Source organism: Triplophysa dalaica, chromosome 7, assembly GCF_015846415.1.
Source record: "Triplophysa dalaica isolate WHDGS20190420 chromosome 7, ASM1584641v1, whole genome shotgun sequence".
NCBI lineage: Eukaryota > Metazoa > Chordata > Actinopteri > Cypriniformes > Nemacheilidae > Triplophysa > Triplophysa dalaica.
This window is the reverse complement of record NC_079548.1, coordinates 5,272,430-5,294,333: the sequence shown is the minus strand read 5'-3', so window position 1 is coordinate 5,294,333 and position 21,904 is coordinate 5,272,430. Positions and strand designations below refer to the sequence as shown.

The 21,904-nt window shown below is 39.2% G+C and overlaps 1 protein-coding gene across 2 annotated transcripts; it reads right to left on the bottom strand.

Annotated features, from left to right (window-relative positions):
* Window positions 1-2,385: 2,385 nt before the first annotated feature.
* Window positions 2,386-20,565, bottom strand: pdgfab (platelet-derived growth factor alpha polypeptide b). 2 transcript variants are annotated; one of them, XM_056753896.1, is made up of 7 exons: window positions 19,763-20,565; window positions 19,062-19,161; window positions 13,025-13,144; window positions 11,286-11,476; window positions 5,200-5,329; window positions 4,687-4,814; window positions 2,386-4,076 (listed from the first exon to the last, which is right to left on the bottom strand). In XM_056753896.1, exons 1-6 carry the CDS (start codon window positions 19,829-19,831, stop codon window positions 4,732-4,734), a joined length of 693 nt encoding a protein of 230 aa, XP_056609874.1. In that variant the 5' UTR covers window positions 19,832-20,565; the 3' UTR covers window positions 2,386-4,076; window positions 4,687-4,731. The 2 variants fall into 2 exon arrangements, with proteins under 2 accessions (XP_056609874.1, XP_056609875.1); XM_056753897.1 differs by lacking the exon at window positions 4,687-4,814 and having other exon boundaries at window positions 19,763-20,524.
* Between the last annotated feature and the right edge of the window lie 1,339 nt (window positions 20,566-21,904).

The following is a 21,904-nucleotide window of genomic DNA, read 5'->3' as shown; positions in this document are numbered from 1 at the left end:
CAACTACAGTATTCTCTCAGGGTCTGATAAGAGTATGTGCCAGGTAATGAATTAGTGGCACGGATCCATGTGCAAATCGAAGGTAATTGTGAGGCTCTTTGTCTTATAAAAGCTTTCTTTGATACCACTTCAGAACTGCTTTAACCTCTGGGCTCTATGCCGTGGTTGCATGGCAGGTAATTTCTATACAATCTGAGACACAAAAGACTCCACTTACAAATCTTCCTGAGCTTCCAACAAATTATAGGATCATTGGTAGATGGCCATTGGTAACCGAACATGCCAAGAGTGATGAATGATGATTCAACACAGAACAAACAGACCGGTTGTCTCATAGTGTGTGCATGTTTTTCCAATCATTTTTTGTCAGATTAAATCCTCAAATGATTTACGAGAAGTATACAGAGATGTTTAAGATGTTCTAAACTTTATCACAAGATCAAGTATTTTGAATTGACTTTATACATGCCATAATTTTATTTAGGCATCGGCATGTGTAGTACAATCTCACAAACAACCATAATACTAAGATGGGAAATTGTTTTAATTAAAATGGGAAAAGGAGATCAGGATGTGCGGTATCTGTTGAGACAGCAGCATAAATAAACATGTTACCAGAGATATCCGGATTTTCCCTTTTAATTTCCTGTATTTAATTTCGTATTTTATGTTTTATTCCCTTTTATATTTATTTTCCTTCACTCAATTATAGTTTATTATACTAAATTTCTTTAATCCCCAATAGTACAATTAATTTTTTTAGTCTTATATATGTACTGTAGATTTAAATTATATTTATATGTTAATTTGTTATTGTATTTAAAAAATATATTTTTTATTTTAAATATTTATTATATTATAATGTTTCTATTTTAGTTTCATCATAAATATATACTTAAGATTTAAATTATATTCATATTTTATTTATAAAAAATACATGTCTTTAAAATATTTATTGTATTATAAATTTTCTATTTTAGTTTTAGTTTGATCATAAATATACCTTTTAGAGTTAAATTATATTTATAAATTTATATTTTTTTGTATTTATAAAGATATGTTTACTTAATTTTTCTATTTTAGTTTTAGTTTGATCTTTTATTAAATAATTCTCTATAGTCTATAGAGAGTAGTATACTTATATAACTGTGCATGTGACAAATCAAATCCTGAATCATCTGGAAAGCCTGCAAACCTTCACTACAGAAACAGAACACAGGTCCAGTTTCCAGCACATGAATATAAAAAACAATGAAATAATTTAGCTGCCAAAGCGAGAAACAGACACGGAGCAAAACCAGACCAACAGAAGCTGCAGAGACGATTTAGGTCTCACTCCAGCGCACACCATAAGTTCTCGCCACCACGACACAAACAAACACACAATAACTAAGAAGAAACAACCATCATTGTGTTGTAGAAAGTGAGCAAAGCTTACACCAGACAGACTACTGTATGACTCACAATACAAAACAAACATTATGACAGGGAATAATGAGACACGTCAAAGTTCTGCTCCCACCGCTGAAATCTGTTGGTTATGATTCACAGCGAGTGGAACATGCAGGTGCCCTAAGAAGGCCAGACGTGCCACTCGAGGGTCACTTGTGTTACAAAGTGCTCTACATTCTGTTACAGGCAGTGCCAAAATAGTTCCATTTGTCTGGCATGTGTCAAATATGACAAGAAGTAGCGGAGTCACTGCGGCTCGACTTCAGCCAGAGTCAACAAACAGCCTGGAAGAACATAAAGAGTTTTGACTGAGCTGAAGTCAGCCGAGACGCTGACATTACAAGAGTGACTAACAACTCTCTCTCTCAGGTTCCCTGAAAAAGCACAGATGACTTTGACCATCTATTGACTATTGATTCAGTTTTACTGCATGATCACTTTTGTGAATGTCAAACACGACTTATTCTCACTGCATCAACCTGTCCCACACAAACCATCAAATGCTGTTTTGTTACGTTTTGCACAGAATAGGCATTGAATAAAAACTCTGTCATCATTCACTCTCATGAGGTTCAAAACCTGCATGTGACTTTATTTCGTAGAACACAAAAGAAGATATTTTGAGAAATGTCTCTGTGTCCATACAATGGAAGGGGTTCAATGCTGTTTGGTCACAAACATTTTTCAAAATGTGTTCTGCAGAAGAAAGAAAGTTATACAGCTTTGAAATGTCATGAGGGTGAATAAATGAAAAAAAGGGATTAAACTACCTTGACTTTAAGATCAAATAACTATATAAATAAATACAGTTAAATAAATCATTCCAATAATCAGGAAACCGAAAAGCATTTTGGTCCCTCAAGCAAAATGCCAATCAAAGAAATGAAAATGTTACATCGGTGTCAAATGATAAACATGAACTGCACATCTTGGTGGCTTTCAAGAACAAGATTAACAAACTCTTTATTTGTTCAGATCTTTTTATTTTGTTACATAGCTTTATACGTAAGGAAATTGTTTACTGGCTATTTGCGGTACTTTTGTCTCTGTGTGTATGCAAGTTACAGTGAATAATAGGAAACAATGAACCGACGATGTGACAGATGGTCCCATAAACCAGTGGTTCTCAAACTTTTTTGTTGTGGGGCCCCCTTTATTGTATAATGTAATGCTTCCCCCCCATTAAATTTTTTATTTTATTTTAATTAAACCAAAAACATATTCAGTTATACAATGCTGAAACATTTCTGATGTTTGATTGCATAAAATCTATACATTTCTATATTTCGTATAGAAAACATTTCCCCTGCATCCATCTTGGGGGCCCCCAGTTTGAGAACCACTGCTATAAGCATTTACTACAATAAGCACGTTTCTGATACTGTATGAGGTCCTGAAGGACCAATGTCATGCAAAGTTTATTTCCAACGCAAATCCAACACACCAGATTGTCAAATAATCCCGAAGATTTCAAAAGGCCTCCCCGGTAGTGTTGGGTTAGAATTAGAGCTCAACTCTGAAGGACACCGGCCCTCCATTATTTCCTCATCTAGGTCAAGACCATCTATTCCTTACAACCATGTGAATGTACAATTAGATTTCCCAAGCAGGACATTCTCCTTTTTCAACGTTGTTGCTTCTTGTACAACATCGCATATTACAACAACTTATGTATTTGCACCAGGAGCAACAAAAGTGTCAGGATCATGTCCTGCCTGGATAAATCCTACGAAGCACCATTACACCACAATTAATGAAAATATACATAAAGATCCTGCTTGATTCTACACGTACACATTATAAATATATTTTAACAAAAATAAAGCATCTTTCCATAACTGTCTCATACACATCTTTGCTATCTCCTAGCTTTGCGATACGCTGTAAAATACGTGTGAAACGGAGAGTGAGAGAGAATGGTACGGATAATGTTTGTACATGGAAGAGGAGGAGTCCTTGTTACACCGGACACAGAGAGGTTAAGATAGAGATCACATACATAAATACTTTATTCTGGTACTGAATTAGAGTTCACCTTCTTCTGGATATACTCAAGTCTTTTTTATTCATGGAAATGCTTTAGAAGGACGATGGGTTGTAGAGGCACATTGGAAATAACAAGTTCAATGTTCTGGACCCAGGAGGACTAATGCAGGGACGCAAACAGCAAAGTTATATGACAACTGGAGTGCTTCGTCCAAACATCCCTTTATTTGTTATTCCTCATCGAATTCTGTGAATCTGTCCCTTCGTGGGCTCCAGCTCGAGTGGATCCGATCCCAAGCGCGCATCTCTCGAAACGTAGTGTTCTCTTCATTAACATCTTTGACCTCTTATGCGAGTCTTGCGTGAACGAAAAAGAAACAATACAAATGTCTTGTTTGTCAGTTTCGTTTCTGCCCAGTGTGTGACCACTACTGAATACATATCTCGTTGTCTTCAGTGTTTGACATCCTAGCAGGATTATAAAAGCACCTTTGGTGTTGATTTTGTCTTGATGTTCCTCTGGAAACAGTATCTATACAGTGATGCATCAGAGGTCAAAGTCCCAGTGCTGCTGGAGCGCTGCGTAGCCACCCGATGTCCTTCGATCAAACGTTTAATGCGGTTTCATCTCATGTCCACTAGAGGGAGAAACACAAGACGGGTTAAGTATCGCACACTGTTTCCAAGTAAAATCTAGAAATGTTTTAGAGAAATTTTCTTTAGTAAGACATGCCAGTTGTGTTTGAGTGACGCATCCACCACACAGTGATTTTAAAGTATTATTAGACAGATTCAGGAAAAAATCAGAAAGAACGTTTCATGTGAAAAGCTCAATCTTAAAGTTCACCAAAAAAATTAAACATATCTTCACAGCAACAATCAAACATTTTAGCTCTGTTCCAAAATCTAGTTGGCTTAATACATAGTGAGCATTTTGAGAAATTATCGCCACAATAACTTTGCTAACTTTGTTAAAGTGATATATGGTGTTAACGTGCTTAAAGCAGCTTTGCTTGTGAACGCTATTGGAATTGAGTCACTTTTATTGAATTTGAATTTCATTTAGGACACTTATAAGCCAGCTCACTAGATTTTAGAACAAAACTACTTCTACACACAGTGATTTCAGCAAACAAACAATCCCATGCAGCAAAGCAAAAGCACACGTTGCTCTTTTTCAGTGTTGCGTGATATTGATTGGACGACACTCTCTCTCTCCAGTGATTGGTTAAGTTTCCAGGGGTTTACCTGCAGGATATTTTGGTCCGCTGTGTGTTAGGAAACGTTTACTTTTTATTGAATGTCCTTGTTGATCGGTGCTGCCCCCGCTTGCTTTCTGTGTTTCCGTTTTTTACCATTTTTTACTTTGCGAGGGCCTGGAAACACAGATTGGGAGTGCAAGCGGATGATGGAGAGTGTGTGGTTCAGAGGGAGGAAAGAAGAGAAAAAAGAATTTTATGGCCTCTAAAAGACTGCATTTGCACTTTAAAAATGACACGGGATGAGAAACTTGACCCTAACGGACACACACTTTAACCCGGTTCACACACCCGTGGTCTTTCTCATCCACCCAAATGCATCATTGCTTTAACATGGACAACAAAGTAAAACACGCGCACGCACAAGCGCTGACGTTGGCAACAGGTGTATTTGCCTTTGGCGGCAGCACAAAGCAACAGGCGGAGAAAGCACACTCCATAGTCACATGTTTAATGAAGATCATGCCATTCTGTGTGTGTCTGTGTGTGTGTGTGTGTATACCTGTGTCTGCTTCCACATGCTCCGTCACATGATGCTGTGATGTGCACACGCATTCCAGATGATCCTCTAACCTGACGAGCACCTCCTTCAATTTCGCTTTCTTACGGGATGCGAACTCTACCTTTGCCACCTGGAGGAAGAGAGAAACAGATTTATAATGGGTTATTATAAAGATCAGCATGTACTTAAATTTTGTATACCTTACAAATGCTATACACTTCTATTGTACTTTACAAAGGTATAGCATGCAGTGCTAAGTAGCTGTCAAATGGTGAGATGCAACCACGGAAAATTGTTGAACAATTCCTGGGCAAAAAGCCCACAGTTAAATGTTCCACAGTTCACGCCCCATTGCACCAAACTTACTGTAACTCGAAATAAGCATTTTGCCGGTCACAGGGGTTGACTCATGTCTTTCATTGTGCTAATTTTAATGCAACCAAGACTCTATTTTCTCCATCAAAAAAAAGAAACCATCACTTTCTCTCTCAGTCTGTTTGGCTGTTGCTTGGGTGTCTGGAAAGTTTTCACAGCGGGCGGATATATGATCTGATCTTTTGTTCCCGTTTTATTTCTTCTTTTGCTATTTAAAATAAAATATCAGTTATGTTAGTAAAAAAATGTAATAACTCAGATCATCAGTATACAGTGTGTTGCATTCTGCATGTTGGTCTTCAAAACAGGTTTCAGAACCAACTTCACCAGTTGGGTGACACACTTCACCTACTGTTATAGCCGAATGAACTTAAAAAAGGAAAAAGACATATTCTTTCATCCATAGACAGGTAGTTTCACTAAAGGAGACATTTTTAGAGAGAGGTTGGTTTGCAGAAAAGTTTACGTAACATTTCTCTCCATTCTGTCTTAAAGGTCCATCTAGTGGTGAGGTTGGGAATTGCGACCAACGGCTCCCTCCACCCCTCCCTCCTCCCTTTCAAAGCACTAAGGTGGCTGACGCAAAACTAAGATGTTGTCAAATTTTCGCTTCTTTGCCGAAGGAGATAACCTACATACGAAACGCGTTCTGTAGAGCAGTTTGTCTGTTTAGGGCTACCGTAGAAACAACATGACGACTTCCATGTAAGGGGCCCCGCGGTGTCTGTAGATAGAAATATCTCATTCTAAGATGATAAAAACACAACGTTTCATTATTTGAGGCCAATACACCTCTGAAGACATGTATATTATATTGCATTTCTGTCAATAAATCCTCCAAAAAATAACACGCAGCACCTTTAAGTGACTATCTGATGCTTCTGCTCAACTGAGAGTAGACAAACTTCATTCATTTTTGAGCGCTACTTGCATTTTAACACAAAGGTTAACTCTGACACATGCCTTCCCCTTCCAGACCAACAAGTGCATAAAGACCAGTCAGGGTTGGAAAGTCTTGTGTTTCTTTTAGTTCACTTCATAGTTGCAGCTTAATCGTGGAAATGTTCAGCAAGGCGTCCGCCCAATGGAACAGATTATTATCACAACCGTTGCACAGAGGAATAGTTCTGGAATAAACTGGCTGTGAATCCTCCTCACCTGCCCTCATAAAGCCTGAAGAATGAACACACAGGTAAACACTTTGGACTTTCTTCCTTCCGTCTGCCACTGAACGCTAGATGAACGTTCTCTGCTGTTATGACAGCGACACAAACTTTCCCACACTTCCACATACACACGCTCACAAATAAAAAGAATGTGATGTGGATGTGTCCCATGCTTAAAATCTCACAACGGACACAATCACAAACTTTAAACGTATTACTCACAAAAAGCAAATAATAGCTCTCTGTCTACCATGCAGTGTAAATATTGGTTTAGCATTATGGGATGTGACAAAACACTTTCAAGACAAAAACAAACAGAGTGTGACAATGAAGGTCTGGAAAGGAAAGAGAAACTGTAGCAGTACAGTTTCCCTGTCAACCCTGTTACTGGTTTATACCCCCGTGTCTCTGTTAGGTCGCCCAGCTCTCCCCCCCTCGGACATTCTTGGCTCGGTTATATTTACAGAGCCGAGTCTAAAACAGCCCATGGCGTGCAAGAATGTCTTGCAACGGAGGCTGAAGGGTGACAGACGCGGATGGTGTTGAGGACGATCGGGGGGTTGGTGGAAGTTCATCGAAGGGTCATAATATGAAAGAAGAACCCCCAGATCTCTCAGCGCCATCCTTTTCTGCCCCCCATCCCAACATTTCTATTGAGACTCTTGCTCTACAGACTTTGTCGAAGCCCGCCAAGAGTACGTCTGAACTTCACATATGCTTTGCTTGCAAGCCCCGTGTTTCTTAGGAGGTCCTCGTAGCTCTTTTTATAAACCACTGTGCTTTACGCCGCAACCAAAATCCCGGCTAATGGTGTGACATCTGATCCAACCCCAACTCCCCGTAACATAGAGAGAGGGAGAGAAATCCACCCCAACCCCCTCTCGCTCGCCCCGCGCTCTGTGAGGACCATTGTCCGGGGTCGAGATAATTGGCACTGGGATTTCCCCGCAAAAAAGGCAGAAGAAGAAAGAGTGAGAGCGCTGAAGAAAAACGCAGAGAGGTGCATCATGGGTAATTAGCATGAGCACAATAGAAAATAAATGTGACGGCGGGTTTTGCTGCACATCTGTCAGTGGGTGAATTTGACGAAATGCGAAACACGGGCGTAGAAAGAAAGCGGGGGGGGGGGTAAAAGAGCAGGCTCCAATAGCAGATGACTGGTGGGGCGGCCTGAAAGAAAGAGGGGTGTGGGGAGCAAGTGTTCTTATTCAACTAGTGACAAAAAGAGCCTGAGTGACTCACAAGAGAACGAGATGCTGGCAGGGAGGAAAATAAAGGGAAACTTTTATCTCATGACCTGCACGTCTAGAATTACCAGAGGAAAATCTCTGTTGTGAACGCGCCGGCACCCGGACAATTACTGAGATGAGGAGAAAAATCTGCTTTTTGTCATGGTTCTTCACAAACACCAGCAGAAACATCTTAGCGTGAGAAGATGGAAAGAACACAAAATGATAGATATGACAGCAATTACGCACACATTCGAAGAAAAACATACATGTAAGATGTTGGAGGAACTACCTTTTGCATGTAAAACAGTAAAAAAAGACGATTTTAAAGAGTGTGTGGGTCAAAATCAAATCTTCTTTCTTTGATCACTCAACAAGACTACCACGTTATAACTCCATTCATCAATATTTATGTTTCCTCGATGTTAGCGTCACAGCCGGCCCTCGTGTCCTCACCCGCCGGGGCCATCTGAGGGTCTTCAGCGCCCAGAAAGCACCCTCTCAAAACACCTCCGGCTTCCAGTGCCAATATAAACCATGTCTAATTTCCTTCCATACCAGCCTCTAAAGAAGGCATCTAAATCCAGCTCATCCAAACTCATAAACACTTGCTATTTAAACCACATAACACGCCGTATCCCTGCGCCCGCAGGTTTTAATAGCTCCCGCAAACATTCCGAATCAGGAATATCCTCAGTCAGTCTCTTCATTCCTGATGAACAGCGGTGTGCCGGATTTAGTAAGTTTAGCACTCCCATCAGCGGCGATGAAAGTAAAATAAACAACACTCACACGCTCGCTGCTCCTGGCAATGTGACTACATCTTGATATTCCTACTTCAAGGAAACCACCACTGCCTTGTTCATTGTTGAAGTTTGATCAATTTTCCAGCTGGTCCAGGGATCCGAAAAAGTTACAATGCCTCAATCCTTCAAAGCAAACCTTTTGAAGATTTTATTTCAGATTCAAATGCTTTTACCTTAAATAATTCGCCCAAAAATGGAAATTCTGTCATCGTTTCTTCTGCAAAACACAAAAGTAGACATTTTGAAGAATGTTGGGAACCGAAAATGTGGCTCTTATTGACTTTGTATGGACCAATACAAGTCAACTGGGACCAACGGTTTTAGTTGACTAATGTTCTTCAAAATATCTTCTTTTGTGTTCTGTAGAAGGAAGTCATACATTCGAAATGACAAGAGAGTGAGTAAACAATGACAGAATATTTTTTTGGGTGAACCATCCCTTTCAAACCGTCCCTGTTTTTATTAACAAATGTATTAACAATTTTCCCTAAAACTATAGATTTATGCAAAATTGTTTCTTTTGGAAGCAAAACCTCTACATTTCCCCACATATCTCTCTCTCTCTCTTTTAGATTTGAACATGCTATTATTGCTACCGTCCCTTTAAGACTTCTCTGATCTCTGTCATGATTGAATAACCTGTATGCCTTCTTGCATAATTTACACGTTGTTGATCAGGAAGGGCAGGTTTCACGAGTAGTTCATGAAAAATCTGAATCACCCACTTTTTGCGGATATATTATAATCATTGAACTATGGCAGAGAATATCTTATATGTTAAAGAAAGAAGATCCCGTCCCCTTCACTTCTGTGTCAACAGGAGTTTCTCACACACAGCTCTGAATCTCTTCACTGTAACATGAGGTTATACTGTCGGTTGTCCAATTTCTTCCCCCGGCCACAGCGATCTGGAACAGCACCTGTTGTTGTAGTACTGCGTGATTATGTTTGCATGTGTGAGAATATTTGAGTTCTGGGAAAACCATCGGTACCGTACACCAGGAGAGAGAGACAGAAGGGGAAGTGAGGTGAAACAGAGATGTACCCAAGCCAGTCACATCATTGGTGAGCTCAATAGACGTTAACGAAACGCCCGTCATTCACCAGGTTGTACGCATCCCGCGGGCTTTCCGTGTTGATTTATTAAATATTTTGGTTAATGTTATGAAGTACGAAGGAGTTGTACCTGCACGACTGGAAAATTGCTGCCCGGAGGCTCAACCACGATGACTGCGGAGTGAACCGACCTGCACTATATGTGAAAGAAGTACACAAGAATCCATCAGACGAACCTGCTGAGCGTCTTATAACTCCAGTTACACCTTACATAACAACTCCAACACTACAATGAGTGAGAGAGAGAGAGAGGGCAGGCAGGCGGGCAGGTGTTGACTTCATGCCAACAAAAACATTAAGAACGATAAGTACAAGGAGTGCATTAAGAAAACACGAGGCAAGAGAAAGGAGACTAGAAGAACTAAACAGTATTAGAAGACTGTTAAAAAGATAAAGAGAGAGAGAGAGTCTCCTTTGAGTCTAGTAAGTGTTTGTAGTCTCATTATCGGTTGTTATGATCCACACCCAGCAGAGTCTCCTTTGAAACCAGCTTATCACTGCAATGAACCAAAGTACAGCAGACACACAAACACATGCACACGTCCACATTTCGCCTATTTACAGTCTGTCTTTTTATACGGCGTTTCTAAACAGCAGCGGCCTGTCCGGGTCTGTCCTTTTTTTAGGATGAGAAGGAAAAACTGGCCAGGTAAATAGATCTCTTAAGAGTATTTGCTCGAATATCAACCGCCATCGCTGGAAAGAAACACATCACTCTTGTCTATCCCTGTGCTGGAAATGCACACACGACTAGCGTTTCTATTCATTTTGTGCGGAAAACTGCTATACAATACACTGAACGTCCATTCAGAAGATTGTGGAATAAATGAAGAGGTAAATACATAAGGAAGTAAAAATGTGCCTCTCTGTGGTCTACGCTACGCGTCAGAAACAAACACCACGGTGAAGACTAGACTTGTGTCTCCCAGTATTTCTACATAAATATATAGAACAAATATAAAAATTGTGTTTTCAAACAGCAGTTTGATCTAAAGAGCGACCCAAAACAGTATGGAAACAACCCCGCAATGCACCTGACTGTGTAAGCAAAGAGCAAGTCATTCAGCCAGAGCACCTCCTCACTTTATCAAATATTATCACAAATAAGTATGCACACTTATATAAAGATATACACACTGAAGATATTATAAAAATGTGTGAGTTCAAGAAGCCTGGATTTTATTTCCTGAGATGGTTTTGCCAAATATACGTCCGCACATGTATGTGTCTTACATGACTTCTATTTTCCAACGCTATACAGAAAACCTACTGTCTTGTCTACCATACCCATAGGCCACATCTCTGACATGACCGTGAGAACACAGGAAGTTGGACACAAGTCTGAGTTTGTGCTGGAGACGCTACAGAAATGTGATGTAGATGCTGTGCTTTACCTTGACAGTTCGGTGGTGTTTTTTGGACGGATGACAGCGCATGCTAGCGGTGTTGCAGCAGCCCGTGCAGCGCTTCACCTCCACGCACGGAGGCCATATTAGGAAGTTTGCAGCCGTGGGATCCACTTGACTGCGAGGGATCTCGTAGATCACCGTCCGTGTCTTGCACATGGCTGGCACCGCCTCCTCAACTGCACATAACAAACGACCGCTTGTCAATGTGTGTAAATAAATGAACACATAACGATATCAATACTAGAATGTAAAGAATAAAGATGTCATGGTACAATGTTTTGATCCAAAACATTACAATATGTAATGTAGAGTTTGTAACTTTTTATTGATATGACATCTGTTTAATAGCAATCGAATGAGCTTCTAACATGTAACATGCATCAACATACTGTATATTTTTTCATTTTTTAAACTTTTATAGCTTGAGATTTTCTTTCTTTTATTATTTACATTACTGATAAAGCTTGGTTATTTGCTGAAGCTATTAATATATTTTTTTTTTATTAATTTACATACAAAATTAATCAAACCTTAAATGTTATCAATTCAATAACAACCAGAAATGTTCTCATATATTGTTAATGATTTGAAAATCAATCATAGTGTCATATGATTTGAAAATAAATCTTATTTTTTTATAAATCTTATAAATCCTATATATAATATTATTTCTTGGTAAATTCTGTTCAAAATATTTTGATCCTCTCATAAAAGTCACCACGTTGTTGTGTAGTGTATCCATTCATTAGTAAAGAATATTATAAATTCATAAGATTGCTTTAATAATTAATAATATTAATAATATTATAATATTAATTATTAACATATAATTATAAAAAAGTATAATTGCAAACAGCACAATGAAAACATGAATAAACAGTAATTAATATTTATCATATATATCATGAAATATTTTGTCATTATTTGATGTTACTTTTGAAAAATACCATAATTACCATAATTACCATGTTTTATTGTTCTTATAACTACATTAGAGCACATATGTAAATGGCAGGATTGTTGATTACGCGACTCATTTAATACCACGGCCTCATCGTCTGATACTTCTATTATACCACGCTACCTTCACAGTACTTTTTTGTAAGAGTATATTTAGAGCACTTAAATAACCAAAATTGCTAAATTGCCGCCCTGTTATATGCTTCTCTCATGCCACCTGACCAAACCAAAACGTACTTAAAACTGCCCAAACCCTGAATATTAACGAGGGTTTTTAATATCTGTATTTACCCAGCCAAAAATAAGAGCGACCACAGCGCTGAGATCTCCGTTCGATCCCGAGCTTCGGGCTCTTTGCGAGAGACACAAAAACAGCACACAGCTATTCTGAGGCCTGAACCGTTTTCTCTGTGAGCTGGAGGGGCACAGAGGGGCGAAACACCCCAACTGAGCTCCACGACTGATGTGAAAGGGAAGGAAGAGTGGATGTCGGTCTGAACTGTGTTCAGTTCAACGGGCCGTGACATGAATACTGAATGTTTGGAATTTCTTGGCTCGCATGTGTCGGTGACCTCACATTAACCACCAATCAAAATCCTCTCACGTACAATAAAATAAAGAAGCGCGATCATCGTGATTTGCTTTTGATGCACTCCACAATATGGACCAATGATAGCGTGACTTTTCATGTGTGCAATGTGAAACTTAAATGCATTTAAAGCAAGAACTACTTTTTTATTCTGACATGGACTCTAAAGTCTTACCGATGCTCCTCTTGCGTCTGTGGGACAGTTGGTGACTCTTCAGATCTGAGGAAGCCGGATGATGATGGTTCTTCTGATGGTGTCTGTGTTTGACCTCCTCGATCACCTCATTTCCAGCACCTGAATGAAACACAAGTTATCCAGATTACTTTCAACAAACAGACAGAAATCACGTTTTCCCTTTTAAAGCCGGGATGAATTCACAATGAGGCTATTGAAAGTCTCCAGCAGATGCCCTGCAGCATATAGGGACGGAATGAGACGGCTACTCAACGGCTACACCAAAGCATGATATAATTTCCTTCTTCAGAAGTATTCAGAAACTCATTTGTCAAGCAACAATGGCCGCTTTATGCGGCAGCTTAATTGGAAAAGTGACTTTAATGGATTTCTGGAGGAACTGTGTCATGGTTATGGTTACCGAGTTTGTATTTATGTGCAACGTACCACTGACACAAATGTGAACTCCTGACAACCTCTAGAACGGCTCCGCCGCTGGGACGAATGAGTGAGTCGAGCGTTTCTCGCTGTTTAAAGAAGCGGGGCTGCACATCGCTTCTGTTTAAAGTCAATTTAGAGACAGTTCATCCAAAAATGACTCACCTTTGAGTTGTTCCAAATCTGTATACATTACCTATACATATACATATAAATATTACTATTGTAGGAAAAATCACATTGGTTGTCAATAGTGCCGCAGAACTGTTTGCTTTCATACATTCTTCAAAATATCTTCTTTTGCGTTCAACAGTTCAAAAAAAGTAAAATTTAATTGATTCTACTATGGTAGTCAATGGTGGCCAGGAACTGTTGTGTTACAAGCATTCCTCCAAATATATCTCTCGGTGTTCATCAGAACAAAACATTTATACAGATTTGGAACAGTTCGGGGGTAAGTAAAAGATGACAAAAATGTCTTTTTAGGGTGAACTGTCCCTTTAAGTTAAACAATTCACGGTTCGTACACATGGTCATGTTAGTGGCGATTCACATTTCGCGTTTAAAACCGGGCGGAAAATGCGACCCATGCGGTTTTCTCGATTTAAATGACCCGTTTGAACTACTATTTCCATTTCGCACCGTATGCGTGTCGCTCCCTATTTGCGCAAAAGACACGAATTGCGCCCCTTAATAATGCAGTTTTCAGTCATGTTGTTTCATAACAGAGAAAAGTCATTTATCTTAATTACGGTTATCATAATTTACAAAAACAAACATGAAAACTAGCATTGAAACTAGAAAAACTTTGAGAAAGAACGAAAAAACCCTCAATGTGTCTGTAATTGTTATTTTGTATTTTCAGTGATTCTACTACATAAAAGGTCCAACAAATCTCACGCAATTCCTTAATATTTTACGATTTGGCTCATTTATATGAATTTGCACAAATGTCATTCGCACGTCTTTGATTCGGTCATCTGGTTAGGTAGGGGTGGAGGTTCATTGTTGTTCATATGTTTTTGTGCAGTTCACATTATTATCCATCTCGTATAATGCTTATGAATTCCTGTGGGATCAGACTCTATAGTTCAGGTTCAACAACGGCTGCGATCTTTATCTGCTATTGTTCTACTGTATGAGAGATTTTAGTTCAGTTCACTTTCAACCAGCCGTGCACTGGAGTTAAACATCAAACTATCTGTGATGTGCCAGAGGAACTGCACCCAGATCTGAACGATGAGGGTGGGTCTGTCAGGAATGTAAAGAGAGAGAGAGAGAGAAAACACACTCTATGAACTTAAAAGACTGCATGACCACACGCAGTTCTGAAGCAGGAAACACAAGTGACATGTAAACAAAAGCCCTCTTCTGTTCTGTGTCTCTAGTTCATCTCATCTTTCCTACCAAATGGAAAGCCATTGTTTTTAGCTGTTTTCAGACCCATTCAAACACTAAGCGTTGACCCGCACGGAGAGCCAGTTCAGCATTTGATCCTGCAAAACATGCCTTATCTCATGTTCACATCGAACCTCAGTGTCAGTCTGTCAAACTCGAGAACTTTCTTCTTTTAAACTCGAAAACACAAAAAGAATCAGGATGCCACAGTCAAAGGGTTTTAAAAAAAATGTTAATTGTCTTAACCTCACGTTTTTTCAACCTCACGTGTATAAGTGCACATGAAAGTTAAGATCTGATGCTTACACAAAGGTAAGGCATGACCTCAGAAGACTTGGAATATAGTGATACATATTCAACAATATTAACATAAAACCATCCCAAACGTTGTGCTTTCATTGCATAGAAGTTGTGTTTCGTCCTTTCATTGTTCAAAAGTTGTGTTTCATTTAAGCATCACCTTAGTCTAAGATGTTTCATCTAAAATGTTTTAAAAAGAAATACTTGGGACAACTGTTTAAAGGCAAAAAAAGAACGTAGATGTCAAATGAATGTAGATTGTAGAGGAAAAATAGTCTGAATTTGGGTAAATCTGATGGGAAATGTTTGAGTTCATATTGAGATCTTCAAAAATATTGACTGAGATGCAGGAGACTTAAAGGGACAGTTCTGTCATCATTTACTCACCCTCGGGTTGTTTCAAACCTGTAAAAATGTCTTTGTTGCAATGATTACACAGGAGAAAATTTGGAAGAATGCAATTATCAGTTCTGGGACATCAGCCACTACCATAGTAGGAAAAAAATATTGCAATTTTTTGATCTGTTGAACACATAATGAGCACTCTCGGGCACCTTTGACTACCATTTGATTCTTCCTACTATAATAGTGAATGATGTCTCGGAACCAAAAAGACATTCTTCCAAATATCTATCTTTTTGGTCATCGGAACAAATATACAGGTTTTTATACAGGTATGAATTTACATGACGAAGAGAAAAAAAAAATCTGTCCCTTTAAGCAAATTTGTTCTCTTTTAAATCTCACTTATTTATAGGATAAATAAAGATAATAAAGAGATCCCATCTGTGTTTTTTTCTTCCTAATGTAAAGACAGATATACATGTATGTTACCGCTACTTTCACGGCATTGAAAGTGACTTTTTAAAGGAACGGTTCACCCAAAAATGAAAATTCTGTCATCGTTTACTCACCCTGACATTGTTCCAAGCCAGTACATATCTCGCTTTTCTGCTGAACACAAAGATATTTGAAAGAATGTTCGTAAACGAAGAGTTCTGGGGCACCATTGACTTCTATAGTTGGGAGAAATCTACCATAGTAGTCAATGGTGCTCCAAAACCGTTTTCTTTGCCACATTCTTTAAATAATCATCTTTTGTGTTATACATAAAGAAAAGTATACATTTATGGAACAACTCGTGGGGGAACACATGATGACAGAATTTGTATTTTTGGGTGCACTCTCCCTTTAAGAAGCGGTTTAAGGATAGCTAAATGAACCAGCCCCCAACTATTTCTTTTCTCCTCAAAAACTATAAAAAAGACATATAGTCATTAAGTGTCATTTGAGGGGTGATTTTTCTTCACATTAGTCTATGCTGCTTTAATAACAGGCTCGATCTTCAAGCAAGCTACCTGACGTTTTATGAACCCTCCTCACAATCGCGCAATGCTGATGAAAGCATTCTTCCAGCAACTGTAAAATTGCCAGGTCCAAACGTATAATCTTTGCATTACCGACGCTAGGCCCACCAAAACTCTCTTCCCTTTACACATCACTCATGGAGGGCTTTCAACTTCAGCTGCACCTTTCTCTCCGCATCTAAGGCCCTCCCCGTCCGTGCTTTCTCCGAACGTAGTACAAAAGAGAACATTAGCCCTCCTTCACGGATTGACAGCTGTCCTTTCATCGAGCGAAAAGACACTCCTCCATCTGTGCGGATGTGAAAGCGCAAGGGCGACAGGAGAGGTAGACAGATGGGCCGATAGAGAAGTTAAAAGGCTGCTGGGCGGCGTGGAACAAGCGCGGCCCGTTCCAGGTGAGCGGTGAGGTCACGCGCCGCGACTTCACTGAAAGAGAGACACCGTTTCCTGACTAAATCTCTGTCGCTGCCGTTCTGACCTCTAATTATACGTCCATTAGCGGGAGATACCTATCTGCTCCTTCCTCCTCTCATCACACGCTCATCTTATGGACAGTTGACAAGGTTAGCGGTCTGATATGAAGAACAACAGCCTGGTATTGCTTCCTAAATTAAACTAATCCGGAAAACAGATTGGAAAATGACATCAACAACACGAGCGATGTGCATAAACGCCGGTGATGTCAGCAGGGCCATGCAGAATAATCTTTCATTCAGGTTGTGAGAACAGTAATGAAGAAGAAAAGACACTTTCTCTAAATTAAGTCTAAATAAACTTTTTTTAATCTGGTTATATACAGCGGCGGAAATAATTAAGAGAATATTCAAAGTTTTCATGAATCATCATTTCTAGATGCATTGTGGTCATTCCAGTTCAGTGTCTGTTGAATTGCAAATAAAATCAAACCTCAGGAGTGACATTTAGTCATCCAACAGCAATGTAAAAGATCAAAATCAAGGTATGAAAAAATAGAACTTTTCCCAAATACAAATATGACTGTTGTATTGTTTGAAAGTAAATATGAACTTGTTTTCTTCGTAGTATTTGAGGTCTAAAATAATACAGAGCATCTTATCTGTTATTTTCACCTGTTTCTCTTGTTTTCATTTTCCGGAAATAAACACAATTAAAAATATTATTTTCTTTTGACATTTGGTAGAAATATGGATAGTAGTTCACAGAATGAAAATGAAACCTATAATAATAACAGTAAATTCAGAAAAACTGGAAATCCTTTTGAAATGGTCTTTTAATTTTTCCCCGGCTTTATACTTTTCTTTAAAGGAAAAAGAATCTACTTTTATGCTTCATATAGCCAAGCACGTCTCTGTCTTCACTTGATTGACACGTGATGACTTCAGACGGTCTGCCTTACTTGAAAGTGCAGTTGCCAACCGCAACAAAGATCTAAAATACACCATCAGTGGCGTCAGTCATCTTTTACTGGTCTTAGCGTGTATGTCAAACAGCCTGATTTATGTTGACAGCAGTAATATTTAGTAACTATAGCACTACCTGAGAATTTCTGTTATGAAATTAATGCACATTACATTTTGAACACATAAAAGAACAGATGTTTCACTGAAAACCCAAATTACTGATTAAAAAATATGTATTTCATGTTCCATGTTATCGAGTGATTGCAAATATCACACATTAAAGTAATAATAACTCAAAGCCCAAGCACCAACCAACTAAACCGTCTAAATGTAACCGGAATGATTGGAGTTAATCTATCAAAGCTTCTTGAGTTTGATATATTACGAGTGCCAGTGCAAACAACAGCTCAACTTGGAGCAGCTCATGTTAGTCAGCCCTGTAATATTATCCTTAAACTTTATCCAGGGTAAAGACGGCAGAAGAGACTTCAACATCTACCTGTAAACCACATTTCCCTCCTGTACTTTACAGTCAGCCCACTCTTCCATCATCAAATGGCCCGAGGACTTTAAAGCAAACACATTCAGTCTGCAGCAGAAGCATGCGTTTATGACACGTGCAGACACACGGTTATCATAATTCTTTCCACGATCACCCGTACCCCCTGTACACCTATCACACCTATGGTCTCACCACAGAAACCAGACGGGTTACCGTCATACCCCAAATTATACCGTCTTGTGTTTTCTGTTTGTGTAATTACTGGTAATTCGCCTGTAAATGAAATTACAGTGGGCAAATGAAACCACTTGCGGACAGCTTAAGTGTAGGAAAAGTCGGCTGCAGCAAATCTTCCAGTTGGCTGTGACGCAAGTATGGACATTAGATACATGCGTCGCTCTTAGAACGCATAAACAATCTAAAAAGAGCTGTTTATGGCCCTCCGCCCATCGGCCAGCATTGATCATACCTTTAAATTCTTTCTGGCTGCTCAGAAAGCGCCATAAAGAATATTTCATGAGATGTAGGCTTAGCGCTCGGACCAGCTTAGCAACTGGGACAAACACCTGTAAATAGCCGTGTCAGGGAGCCCACGAGATTAGTTATTGAACAAAGTCCAGGGAGGTGTCATGAAAACAATGAACAGAGTTTACCTGGGGAATTTACCTCCAGTAGCCGCTGGAGGTCGCTGATGCTGTTGATTTCGCTGTGCGACAGTCTGTCTATGAAGTCTTGTGGGATTGCGAATTCCTTCTAGGAAAATAAAAACAAAGAAAAGATTAAATAAAACAATGACGGGATCTTATAAAGGCGGCATGACGCAATGGGACATATATTAGAACCTAGTGACGCGCGCGTCGGAGTGTTGCGGCTGCGCGCACAGGTGCATCAGTGCGCTCGCAGCAGTTACGAAGCGATTTTTCCACTTTCACAAAACCAAAGTTTTTCCAAGTCGGTCGAACTATAAGGTAACGTTACCGTACGTAACATTTTGTCGCGAATTTCGTCATCACGTGTTCACACGCAGACACAGATGTTCTTTACATGTACGCGCCTGGATCGAGGGAACGAGTTTAAAAAAGTGGGGACGCGCATGTTAGTTGTAAAATGCGTTAAGATACATCACTAATATAGTTGATATATAATACGTTTAACAACCATTTAAAGGAAACAAATAAACATACTATGTTATAAGTCGTAACGCGGTGAGTTATATTAATGTAAAATTATGTTATAACAGAACATTAACGATATTCTGACATACTCTGCTACCTTAAATACAATCTCTAGGAAGTCAACTTTGCATTGATAGTTCAATGCCTAACAACATTTTGCGAGATGTTTGGCACTTTACCTCAGCAGCTGCTGGCAGGAGGTGCGACGTGAGGAGCAGAAAGCAGCAAAATAAGGTTCTCATCTCCATCCAATGTCAGTTTTCCACCCAGAAAGAAAGACGAACACTGTAGGAGCCTTGGAGTCGCTCCTGAGCGCGAGGAGTCCAGAAACATACCTCGAGGAGATCTCCCTTGAAACGAGCCCAACCACCAGACCAGGTCTATAGAGGAGAGTCCAGTCTCCTGGTACCAGACCTGCTGCTGGTATACTGATCCAATGCGTCCTGTGTTGGATCTTAAAATGGACTTGAAGAATTGAACTTGCAAAAAGTCGTCATGGTTGTCCAAGCCCTAAGAATCCAATTTAACTTTTTCGGCTTGCCCAAATCTACATATAGATTATAATTCCAATGCAATAATGTTATGATTTATAAATAAGACTAACAAGTACAAGTTTGAAATATTTTTTTACAAAGCAACTATTGCTTCTTGACTTTATAAACCACGTTTTGCTGTCCATGCACTTCGTATAGATATTCAAGAAGCAGTGCGTCAGTCGTACACAAATCCCAGGTTAGTATCCATGAATAAAGCAGCAGGGAAAGAGAGGAGAAAGTCTCGTTGCGCTCACTGAGGTCCGCGCACTGAATGCTGTCTCACGCGCTTCTGATGTGCGGAATATATGCGCCTCCCCTAGTGCTCCGGTAATCACCGATCAGCGCGCGAGCAGCCGGTTGGCTGGGACTGCGTTTGAAATTTAACCCTTTAACCCCTCAGATGAGTTACTTCACACCACGAGTTGTTGAACAACTCCCCTTATGATGAGATTTGGGGATTTTCATGGACTAATGAGTAAACCGCAGGGATTTCTTTAAAAAAATATATATATATATTTATAACCAGAAATATGGTGTAATAATACTACACACTAGCATATACAAAAAAACATGCCTGTTCCAGTTTGTGTGAAAGCTTTAGAGTGACTCTTTGTGTTATGGACCAATGGGACACCACATGACTATATTTTGTTTGTGTATCATTCTGCAGAATTATGACTCACAAACCAAAACTTCCAAACTTTCTCACACCCCCGTGCTGTGAAAGCGGATTCAGATGGAAGAATGCGTCTGTGGAAGGAGCGAGGATGCGGAAAAGAGGAAGTGAAAGTTAAAGAACGAAAGAAAGAGGAACAGGAAGCCTGAAACTGCAGCGTGAAACCAAGAAAAAGGCGAAGAACAAAATCTGAATGAAACAACTTCATTGATGACAACCTTTGTTAGTTTATCATCAGTCTGTCTTTTTAATTTACATTCATTCATTTCTTCAAAGCAACGAAGGAGCATTTAACATTTCACCTTGAAAGTCAACAATAAGCACACAAAGCTGCTCTTGCCATCTGTGAGAAATGCACACAAATAAATCTATCCAAGTTATTTCAAAGAGAAGCGGAATAGAAATTCAGGCGGAAAGGGAAAGTGAGTGTTCTGGCACCCGAGAGAGTTCGCCCGTCTCACACTGTTAAACAGCAGTTTCACTGGAGACTGTGTTCTTCAGAACATCATGCCCAATAAAGACTTTCACAGAGGCTGGCATGCACTTAAAGGAGCCATAAAGCTGTGGAATATGTTCCACAAGTGCATGACTGTTTGTTTCCAGCAGCTACATGAAGCTCAGAATATACGTTCAGACCTATTGGGCATAATGCCAGTAAACTACTATAAGCTAAAAATAAATATTTCTATCTCAGATATTTCTCAAGGACATCGATGAGAAGCCTCCTTCATTTGAGATGTTTCTTTATGAAGAAAAGAGGCAGAAATCTTTACAAATGTCTCCGTTGGAGATCTCAACAATGAGCTCTGATTTGCGATCAAACGTCAATATTTATTGAAGATCTCAAACATTTCTCATCAGATTTAGATGATTTGACCTCTTAAATCTCATTCACTCAAAAAAGTTGTTGAACGAACTTAATTCAATTAGGGAAAACTTTTCCACAAAATTGAATTACATTTCTCCAACAAAATTGTTTGAAACTATTCTATATAATCCGTTGTATGAACTTAATTATTTATAAATTTGTGTCATACACATTTTATATAAAACCAATATAATGTTTTTGTATGAAAGCACTCATGAATATTGTTTTATATACTATATGT